This window comes from Carassius auratus, chromosome 8 (assembly GCF_003368295.1).
Source record: "Carassius auratus strain Wakin chromosome 8, ASM336829v1, whole genome shotgun sequence".
Taxonomy (NCBI): domain Eukaryota; kingdom Metazoa; phylum Chordata; class Actinopteri; order Cypriniformes; family Cyprinidae; genus Carassius; species Carassius auratus.
The window spans coordinates 527,123-538,409 of NC_039250.1; the positions used below are offsets into that span (position 1 = coordinate 527,123).

At 40.9% G+C, this 11,287-nt stretch overlaps 1 protein-coding gene across 3 annotated transcripts; it reads left to right on the top strand.

Annotated features, from left to right (window-relative positions):
• Positions 1-10,620, top strand: LOC113106896 (zinc finger protein 608-like). Of its 3 annotated transcripts, none has more exons than XR_003292593.1 (9): positions 1-780; positions 1,523-1,658; positions 2,151-2,238; positions 3,723-6,003; positions 6,354-6,747; positions 6,853-6,992; positions 7,113-7,268; positions 7,747-7,809; positions 9,673-9,708. XR_003292593.1 is itself a non-coding variant. In XM_026268913.1 (9 exons), the coding sequence occupies exons 1-9, from the start codon at positions 118-120 to the stop codon at positions 9,690-9,692; spliced, it is 3,933 nt and encodes a 1,310-aa protein (XP_026124698.1). In that variant the 5' UTR covers positions 2-117; the 3' UTR covers positions 9,693-10,620. The 3 variants fall into 3 exon arrangements, 2 of the variants coding, with proteins under 2 accessions (XP_026124698.1, XP_026124700.1); XM_026268913.1 differs by having other exon boundaries at positions 2-780; positions 7,113-7,260; positions 9,673-10,620; XM_026268915.1 differs by lacking the exon at positions 1-780 and adding an exon at positions 793-946 and having other exon boundaries at positions 7,113-7,260; positions 9,673-10,620.
• The last annotated feature ends 667 nt before the right edge of the window (positions 10,621-11,287 follow it).

Here is an 11,287-nt window from a genome sequence, read left to right on the forward strand (position 1 = left end):
TTTTAATGTGTGCAGTGTTTCACCAGCACTATTTCCATTAGCACTCGTGATTAATACCCTCCCATCCACTTGATTTGGGATTCATCACCGTTTTCTGTCAGAAATCCTGTGTGGAGAATGTCAGTCAGTTCCTCCCTTCAGCAGAGAATCAAGACGCACGGAGCGGATCCGGATGACAGCGGGGATGACTGGGAGATCGGTGTCGGGAATCTGATCATCGACCTGGACGCGGATTTGGAGAAGGATCGACAGAGATTAGAGATGAATCGCGTTTTGAGCGTTAAAAGCGCGGGGGAAGGTCGCGAAGCGCTGGAATACAATTGCGCAAACGCAGGAAGCGCCGCGTTCGACGGCCTGACGCAGCCGTTCCTCTGCAAAGAGCCCAAGAAACTCAAGCTGAAGCGAAGGAATTCCTCCACGGACACGGATCGATTCCCGTCGCTGGAGATTGTGAGCGGCATTCCCAAAGCATGCGTCGGTAAGCGGCGCGAGGCTCAAGGACGCGTCGGAGAGATGAATTCAGCACCAGCGCCGGTGGACAGCGACGAACCGGCGCCGCTCGGCAGAACCAAAGACGGCAAAAAGGGCAAAACCCAGAGCAAAGGAGTGAAAAGAGAGAAAGACTCGAATAAGACTCGGAAGGAGAAGCCAAGCGATGAATTCGGCCCGCTTTCGGAGAACGGAAGCGCTTTGGGAGGAACGGAGAATCTCATCTGCAGGGGCGGAATGGACGCAGCTATTGTTGACCACACACATACCGAGGAGCACAGCCTGAGGACGGTAAGCTCACATCTGTTCTCCCATGTGTGGATAACGCGCGTGCGATCACAGAATCCCGCTACTGCGTTATGAAGAAACGCGCGTGAGGCTGTCGGTGGCGCTGATGGCGGATTCAGTGATCGTGTGCTTGAGAATCACGCTCCCACAGACGCTGGGAAAAGCTAAGGTTTGTGCTTCTTAAGTGCGCTATGCGCGAATCTCATTGCAGCCGAAAGCAAAACGAGCACCAAACACCTTCCGTGCAATGACGGATTTCCATTCGATGTCAATATAAAGAGGTTTTCTTTTGTTTGTCAGCCATTTCCTTTGTTAACGCAGCCCTTGTTCAATTCTTCACGTCTGTTGCCATTGGAAACCTTAGCATCTTAATTCCCTCTGTATGTTTTGTACAAAGACATACTGGCTTGTTTAAAGCCAAGTTGCCTTTCGTGTGTTATTTACAGTTTTAAATATAGAGATAAGCTCCACCCCCTCCAGTCTTGGCCATTCTGCTCTATTGTCCCTCATCTATATGTCTTTTTGCGTTTGATTCCATTGACATCACTCAGATGTACATCATTCACGAGGCTATTCTGACATGCTGTCATCGCTGTAGGAGCTTTTGTGTGTTTTCCTTGAATCAGGAGGATTAGGCGATTTGCAGAATTAAAAAATACCAAATTAAATATTTTGTACAAGATACTGGCATGCAACTGTATTATACTTCAGCTGGTACTGTGTTGTGCTCTCTTTCTCTCTCCAGTTGAGTGTTAAGACGCGGTCAGTTGGAACAAACACACAGGAAGCCGAGAAAGCCTTCGAGTCCAGCTACATGGAGCCATGTCAACCAGGAACAAGCGTCAATCTAGAGGGAATTGTGTGGCATGAAACAGACGAAGGTGAGAGCTTGTTATTCTGTGCAATGTTCCACACTTATAAAACAATATGCTGTTGTCAAATTATCTCCATGCATGTGTTTCCAGTTAGTATCTCACATCACTATTTCTTCTTCACAACATTATGAATGACTGCATTCATATTGGTTTCACTGGATATGTGATGAGTGAAGGGCGAGTTTTGTCATTAGCTCCACAGGACTGCGTTTCTAAAGCAGCTGTGAGACTGAAGCATTCGAAGGAAGAGGAGACACTGGTTGCATATTGATTAAGCAAATTAAAATTGCAGACCACCATCTTAACTTTCATCACTGAGATCAAGCACAGGATGAATCCATTCAAAAATACAGTGAAAACATCAAGATATGGTTAAACCTAAGGGTTTTATTTGATGTTTGTAGAATTTTTTTTTTTCCCTTTGGAATATTTGGGATGCTTTTTACTTTTAATATTTCAGAGGGAATCATTACTCTGGCTGTTTCTCTTTGATTCCAGGGGTTCTTGTTGTGAATGTCACATGGAGGAAAAGGACCTATGTGGGGACTCTCTTGGACTGTACCAAGCATGACTGGGCTCCACCACGGTAAAACAAGTTATTTTATTCTTGAATGCTTAACTTGTAGTGTTTATATTAGGGATGTTTATCTCCATAACAGAGGCCGATGCGTTGTGCATATCAATGCATAACTAATGACGCGATACTTTAAAGATACTTATTCCATAGTCTGACTAACTGGATTCTGATTGGCTGGTAGGTACGCAGTAAAACAGTTTAATAGTTCAAAGAAAAAGTTTCATCACCTTCTATATTAATGCGCTGCTTTAATTAATGCGAAATCCAAGATGTTCATGAATTTTTCAACGCTTCCCTTCTTCTTCTTCCGCTTATCCCAGTGATTTTTATTAATAAAATAGCTTAGATACTAGACTGCTACATTTTTGCTAGATTTCACCATTTTCGTAGGTATTAAATGTCGAGATTGACGCGCATTATTCATTTTAACTTGTCTATAACTTTAACAAATTACCATGGAAGAAGTGGGATATTCAATGGTTTGCCGAGCATTCAAGGATTTTAAATGGATTTCAATGCAATTTAATGTGGTACAAATAGTTTGTTTTATTTCTTTGGTTGATTGTAATTATTCGGTGGAAGATGCAGCCTTACCTCTGCCATGTTCATTTATGTGACTGTCAGGACACGCCTCAGTTTCTGTAGTTGTAACATGAAGAGCGTTGAGTTGAGGATCCAAATGCAGCTTTATTAAGATCATAGTCGGACAGGCAGGGTCAAAACAATAATATCCAAGGCAAATCCAAAAGAGTAATCCAATAAGTAAGCAATGGTCAAGGCAGGCGATCAAAAAATCCAGGAAACAGTACAAGATCAAAAACACAAAGGCATGGAAACATGGAAACACGGAGAAGCTATAGGCTAACTATCATCAGCGGTGAGTGTGTGTGTGCGTGTGTGTGTGTGTTCCATTCTTATAGTGTGTGACATATGAGGTGATGAGAGACAGTTAAATGCATTTGGTGAGTGCTTATGAGTCCAGGCAAAGGATTATGGGAAATGGAGTCTGGGGTAAAGCAGCAAGAGTCTGCAGTGAAGTGCTCTCAAGTGAAGCTCACGGGAACTCCAGCTAGAGATTGTGACAGTAGTGTTCACGGAGCAGCAGTGGTGATGAAGGGACACACTTTAGAAAGAGATTAGAGAGGAGAAATCAATCTATATATAAAATATTGTTCACAAATCAAAGGTCACATTCTAAATGATAAAAGTAAACTTACTATATATAGAATTAAATAGATTTTTACTGATCCAAATAGAAACGATGGATTTCAATACAAATTCTAACTTCTAAATTCTAACTAAAATCGATGCATTGCATCGGTAACTTTTATACCATGAATCTTACTATCCCTAGTTTATATACATATAAATTAAGATTCAAGAAGGATTTTAGGTCACAATTCAGACCTGTTTTGAATTTAGATCCGTTCATTTAAGAAAAAAAAAGTTGATTTATTTACAAACACTCATGTCTCCTTGTTGTTCTTAACTAGGTTTTGTGAATCACCAATGAGTGATTCTGAAATGCCTTATGCACGTGGACGTGGTAAACGGATGCGGTTGGCCATACCAGATCAATCAGCTGTAGACCCGAGTCTTTCCAAGATAAGAGGGATAACACACAAGAGGCGTGGTGTGGGAATCGGCAACAAAGGAAGACGAGGGAGTCTGAATCTCAGTGGCTGTAGGACACCAGGATACTACACCGTGGATGACATCAAATCCAATCCACTTATGTGTGGAAAACGAAAAGGCAAAGCCCCGGCCGATCTAGATTTAAGCTTGGTCTCGGATGACATTAGGAATGGGAATGGGAAAAGGATACGAGCCAAATCCAGGAGCGCTCCTTCCACCCCTCAGGGTAAATCTGACCCTGTGTTTCTTGATCAAGTTTGCGCGTCACCAATGCTAATAGACTGTCCACATCCGAACTGCAACAAGAAGTACAAACATATCAATGGGCTTCGTTACCACCAGTCACACGCTCACCTGAACAGTGACAGAAAGCAAGATTTTGAGGTGGAGAGCGAGGACAGGCTTTCAGATTTTGATGAAGTACTCAGCTCTGTACCTTTTGATTCTTCTGAGAACATCATCTCCAAGAAGCCCAGAAGCATGTATAAACTCAATGCAGTCAGTTCTCCAAAGAGAAGGAAAGCATTGCTCAACAATGATAGCAGTCCCATAGGCAATGCAAAATTACGCCCGAATGTGGCGAGTAAAGACGGATCAATTGACGACCTGAGCAACCTCCCACTCATTTCCAACATGTCTGTTGTCCTTGAGAACTGCCTCATAACGGATCGTAGTACATCTGTTGAGATGCCTAAGCTAGAAGCGGAGGGAGCTATTGATAAGAGGGACATATGTAGCAAAGTTAAGAAAGAAGGGTACACTGAGAGATGCTTAGCCAAGTCTCGAACCAACAGACCCATCAACCCTGCTCCTGCTCCTGCTCCTCCGAAGCTGACCGCTATTCCACCTGCTGCATTTTCCACTAAAATCACAGAAGTATCTTCTAATCAGGCCTCTCCGACTGTTGCCCTCACGAAAGCCAAGAACCTCTCACTAAAACCCATCAAGCCAAAGCTGGACATTATTGCACAAGTTAACATGTCCAACACCGCCACAGTCCTGAGCAAAGACAGTAAGAGAAAGGAAAAGCATCGATTAAAGGACAGGAATTGTAAAGATCCCCGGAGCCCCAAAAGTGACCTGATTTACACAAAAATGGATGATACAAAGAATATCGGGAAAGACTTTCCTGTGAGCCTCTTGAAAGAGCACTTGAGCAAACAAGATGTTGTAAACGGTTCAAGTGAAATGCAAGAAAGCCGCATGGCGAGTATCAGAGCCGAGGCAGACAAGGTGTACACCTTCTCAGACAATGCTCCGAGTCCTTCCATCGGGAGCTCTGCGAAAACAGACTGCGTCCCTCTTACAAACGGAGATGGCGCAAGTACTAAAACAAACAGTCCTGCATACTCTGACATATCCGATGCAACTGAGGATGGTGGGTCAAACTCAAGGTCCAGAAGGAGCTCGACACAAGATTCAAACTCAAACAGCAACATCAATCCCAAAATTACCTCAATGACTACCACTCCCGCGGTGACCCCAGGAAAAGAGGTCCAGTCCACATCTCATGGCCATGGATATGAATCCCATTGCATCCCAGGTTACTTGCATTCTGGGCAAGCCAATTCAACTTCGTTCCATAAGGTGACCTCACCTTACGGTCGGACGAAGGATGATTTGAGAGATTTAAATGAGGATATAAAATGCTCAGAATCCTCTAGCCACTCAAGTTCCCAATCACAGCTTCAGTACGCTGAAACACACACAGCCCTGGCTCAGTCTTTGTACTATGGACAGTACAGTCGGGGTGTTTCAATGGACCAGAAGGTTCTAATGATGCCCAGCACCCACAGACCTCTCGGTGAGGCATGCTGTGAGGAAATGCAGTATAGCAAGAGTAGAGGTCACGTTAGACGAGGAGCCGAGCAAAAGGAACGAACAAAGGATGAGCAAAAACAGTTTATTAGCACTCCTCAGTCGATTCATAAAGGGGCAAACTCTGTTAAGATTAACTGTGCAAAACCTGGCTTCATCTATGTGGATTTGGACAAGCAGCTGTCCTTTCAGCAGCAGCAGGGGAAAGCGTCCCAAATCTCAATGTCAAAAGAACAAGTGGTCCTCAAGGAATCTGAAGACCTCAGTTTGGAGAGTTCAAACTCAAAATCAAATGTGGACACAAATGTAACATTTCTAAATGTAAGTTACTAGATGTTACTTATCATTTACTGAGGAAATGTTGTTTTAAAGACAATAACAGACTTCTAGGAATGTCCTTGGTTTTGCTGGAATATCAATCCAAAGTATGTTGTTTTGGAAATATGATACTTAATCATCAAATTATCGAACTGCCAGGATTCTTTGATGATTGAGAGCATATTTATTTCTAAGACTGCCCTCCTTTTGAAATTTTCCATGAAAAAGAACTCCATTAAACAGTAGTTTCGCAGGGCTACTGTTTCATAACAAAGGACTTCCCTGTAAGGTGTGTGATTTCATTGGTTGTCAGAGCAGAAACTGTTTGACAGTAGATGTTCCTCTGGGTTTAGGCTTCAGAATCTCAGTCCTGGAGCCACTCATATCAGTCCAAATATGTGAAGCAGCAAAATCAAGAGGTCAACAAGATCTCTGAGGAAATGAGTCTGAGTCCAGACAAGGGGAAAAACTGGAACATGGCGCTAGAGCCCGAGTCCAGGCTGGAGGCTGAACTCCAGAACGTCAAGTGTGAGACGGCTGCTGAGGTCATCGAGGAAAGTACCAGACCGGAGGGGGACGAGACAGCTGGTGAGACATCTGAAGACTCAGAGAATGCAAGAGGGGCTGCGGCATCACCCCAACAATCCTTCATTCAGTTTCAGCACCCCTACCCCTATTTACACCTGTGTGAGACGAGCAGCAGTGCTTACAGAGTGATGTCTCCAGCTTTGGTGCATAATTACCCAGGTAATCATCTTCTGTATATGGCAAATATGACCCCAAAAGTTTCATGTGGTGGAGTTTGTACCACAAACTACTTGTAAAGTGTAAGTCGTGTGTTTTCCATTCTAGGTTTCCATTACCCTCTGTATGGAAAAACGGCGGGGAGAGAGGATTCAGAAGGGGTTCAAACCAGCAAACCAGTGACAGATTCGACAGCCTTAGAGCTTCTGACACATCCTCTTCTACCGTATCACGGCAAATCCCCTGTTGTATGTATCTTACTATAAAAACAAGTAAACCATTTTTCGTAAGGCTTACAATATGGGCCTAAATGATAAATCTGAGACAAATTTTCTACATTGTATTTCAAAGTTGTTTAACTCTTTCAGCCTGGAGAAAGAGGATCTCCAGAGCAGGAACGTGAGACTGAACGGGAGAGAGAACCGGTTCCCTTCGGCCGCCACCTTCAGGCGCATCATCTCACTCACCTGGGCATGAGCTACACGCTGGTGTCTGGCCAGTATGACCCCTTTCAAGGTGAAAAGGTCAAAAACAACTGAACTATACCACACTACTGAACTCACTATAGTCTATATTAGAGGTCTCATATCATGACGAGTCTTGTAAAACAAGAGTTTGTGGTGGTATAAGTGCGCCAAAGTACATCGCAACCCTAGTTCAAATCCCATCTTTTGGTGTTTTGCCAATCCCGCTTCGCTCTCTCTCTCTATCTACCCTGTCTGCTCTCTAATGTCTTGTTCGAATTCTAATATATAATAATTGGAGAAAACACTGTAGTCCTGTAACATGCGCTTTAAAGACAGCAGTAAAAATTAACCCTTTAATTCTTAGTGCAGTTGAGAGTGGGAATGCTCATGAAAACTAAACTATGAATGGTTTTGGGTGTAAGTCAATGGAAAAAAATTGCTAGATAAAATGATATGAGTCCTTTAAGCATTTTTACAGTGAAGAATGCATATGGTAAGAGTTGATTGTAATGTTCTGTAATCTACGATCCATAAGGTCTGAGCTCTGCGGCGCTGGTTGCAAATCAGCAAGTGACGACGACACAGACCTGCTCCAGCGGTGAGAAAATAGATGCAAGTACCTCTGCAGTAAAATGAATTCCTGTAGCTCAAACAATAGATCATGGCACTAGGTCATGGGTTCGATTCCCAGGTTATGCATCAGGGTTGCCAGTTTTTCAGCAGATTTGGGCTACTTTCACATATTTGCTGTGGGTTGTTATTTAGTGCACATCAGGGCTGTCAAAATGGCTGAAAAACTAAATCCGAATTGTGTATTTAAATAGTAGCAATATTCAAATTATATAAAAATTTAAAAGACATCATTTCAGGTTGGGGGGAAAAGCTTTTGGCTTCTCTCCTGAAATATTATTAACATACGTTTCTCCAAGAAAAAAAAAATAACTACCTTTGGAAAAAAGTGCATAATGTTTTAAATAATGTTTATAAACCATACATATAATTACATTTCTTAAACGATTAGAAACAAAACAGCATCATGTATGTATAATTTAAAGGGTCAATACGATGTGATTTTAAGTTTTCCTTTCTATTTGGAGAAGAAGCTGTTCGTGAATAGATAAGATCCCTAAAGTTACAAAGACTAAAGTCTCAAATCTAAAGAGATATTCTTTATAAAAATTAAAACTTGCCCTAAAATGCCTGGTTTAAACATTCCCACACATATCTACATCACAATGTGGAAAGATTTGCATAACGCTGCCCAAATGTTCACAAAGAAAGAAGGCGTAGCTCGCTGTGCTGCCAGCGCCATGTTGTGAAAACACTGTGTTTCGTTGTGAAAGCGAAAATACTTTGTTTGTCTTCCAATAGAGGACACAACTAGATATCAGTGGTTTAGTTGTATTTACAACACTGTTCCAGAACAGTTCAACCCAAATAATCAGATGTGTGCAGTAGACTACAATGCCAGTGCTTCTAACACAAAGTCTGTAAGTACGTTTAAATATGTAAAGGATTTGCAGTGTAGAGTAGCGCTTGTTTGTCATTTCTCTGATCACAAATGCTGACATGGTTTGATGTTTAAGTGGCGCGATGCAATGCAACGTGTGAAAACAGAGTGTAAGTCATTATAATCAGTATTTATGTCCCCACTGGATGCAATAAATGACTTGATTGTAATGGGTTTAATTGTTATTGTCTTGTCGCGCCAGTGTTCTTACCAGGACACGCATCAAAGTATGGCAACATTTCTGACACACGCTTGAGGTATTTGGCCAATCACAAAACACCAGATGCAGTGGGATGTGGAAACCCCGCCCCCACCCAGCCATAAAATCTTGAGATATGTTTTATTTTCCCATTTCCATTTTTCATTAAAACATGCGCTCTCTTGTGTGAGACGCGAGTGCAACTGTGATAGATGTCCCTCTAGAAAATGCGATAAATATGTGTTCTGTGTGAACGGCTTGGTTTTTCAGTTTTGATCTTCTCCACAATATTTAGTGCGCCACTTATAAGGCTACCAGACGCACACCTGAAATTGTAATTTAATGATAAGATGAATATTTAAAATTAAAATTTGTTTTGACAGTCCTAGTGCATGGGTTAAAGAAATCCCACCCCAGGGAATAGTAATTCAACCGAGAGGTTCAAAAACCGTGGAAAAAATGTGGTTGGGCTAGTTTTGTTTTGCAGACCTGGCAACCCTGGAATGAACATGCACATGGACTTTCAACGCAAGTCGTTTTGAATTAAATTGATTGATTGAACTGAACATTGTTAGAGTTTATAGTTTAGAATGGAAATGTTTGCTTTAAGTTCCTATAACATTTAATTGTATAATTGGACATTTTGAACATTCAGAGACCATACGTTTTCATAACTCATTGGGAACATTAGAACAACCTTCTTATAACATATTTTTGTTAAATTGGTTCCTTACTGTCTGTTTAATCTGCAGAAAATGACGGGAAGATGTGAGATCTGAATTTGAATCACACAAGGATTCAAAGACATCACTTCCATGGTGTTACACATTGCCTCCATTGGAGGCAGCGACTAATTTCATTTCTAACCAATGAATGTACTAATGGAGGACTGCAGTGGAACTAGACGAGGCTACGTGGTGACACGGACCTGAAAAACATTTCCTTCAGGTGCCAGTTACAAACAAGGTCTGCGTAAACCCCCCGGTCATTGGATTTTGCCTGTAAATGGCTACATCTAGCTGTTTGTATGCACTTATATTGTCTTGTAACCATACTATTGAATGTATTTTCTATTTCTTCACCTCTGTGTGATAACGGACGAGTTGCAATAGATTCTAAGTGACTGTAAGGTGGCTCGCTCTGCATTGACTTATTAACATGAATATACTGTTATTAACAGCCATTAATCTATTGTATCGTATAAAGTGGATGTTAATCGACAGTTCATCTCAGTGCCATACCGTATTATCGTGATGTACATAGTTGTACATAGTTGAACGAAGCTCAACAGCGACTATAACTAGCTTATGTACCTTTGTATTGATTCAGTGCAATGTATGGTTGTCTACCCACCTCACATAAACGGCAGACGTAGTCCTTTGTTACTTCAATAGTAATGCATAACTGAATATGTTTGTAAGTGGTTTTCTGGACAGAAAGTCAATGGTGTAGGTTGGTTGAGTCCTTCAACCAATCATTAGGTTTTTCTTGATGTCTGCTATATCAACAAACTGCAGTTGCTTTTTATACTGTCTCTGCCTTAACATATTTGGCAATCCAAATAAAAAGTCAAGGTTGTTTTTACATGCTGATGGTTGTTTTGTGTGGAAAACCATTTGAATGTGAAAGTACAGTAAGTCTACATTAAGAATATGAAAATAAACCATGTTTCAGTAAGTCAACATGTTCTGTTCCCATTTAAATACTATATTGTTCTTGTTACTACATGTCCCAGCTAACAGAGAACGTTCTCACAACATTCTGGAGATGTTTTCTCAAAGTTATAAAAGTCATTCAGTTATCTGGTCTTTAAAATTGTTCTCACAATGTTAGCACAAAAATATTATCTATATGTTGTTCATCTATCTTTTTTAAAATGTTTACTCTTTTTCAGAACGTTCAGGATGTTCATTGATTTAAAAGTAATGTTTAATGTTAGCAAATTAATTAAAATGGAATGTTACTTTAACGTTTGCATAACCAAGAATGAAAAAATAGAATATTTGATCGTTCAGGGAACATACCAAGAGAAATAACGTTTTCAAAAAAACCTTCTTCGAAAAACATATTTAATAATATAACAACTACAGATATGTAAACAAATTACTTCACCCAATACTGTACTAACTTTTCTTTTTCTACAACTATAGGGTATATTATACTATAAACTAAACTAAAACTAAAGTATACTACAGTAATTATTACTGATAATCAGTGAACTATAATTAATAATACCGTATGCTGTAGCATTCATTAACAAAGTGTTGTAAATACTATATTTTATCTACTTGTTGACTTGACCCTGTGACACCCGCAGTCACACTCTCTATTCTAATTCTATTTTATCTATTTGTTGACTTCACCCTC

Coding starts and splice junctions, on each gene's coding strand:
- LOC113106896 (XM_026268913.1), top strand. CDS start 118: ATGTCAGTCAGTTCCTCCCTTCAGCAGAGAATCAAGACGCACGGAGCG. Junction 1,659..2,150: donor GTGGCATGAAACAGACGAAG/GTGAGAGCTTGT, acceptor CTTTGATTCCAG/GGGTTCTTGTTGTGAATGTC. Junction 6,748..6,852: donor TTTGGTGCATAATTACCCAG/GTAATCATCTTC, acceptor TTTCCATTCTAG/GTTTCCATTACCCTCTGTAT.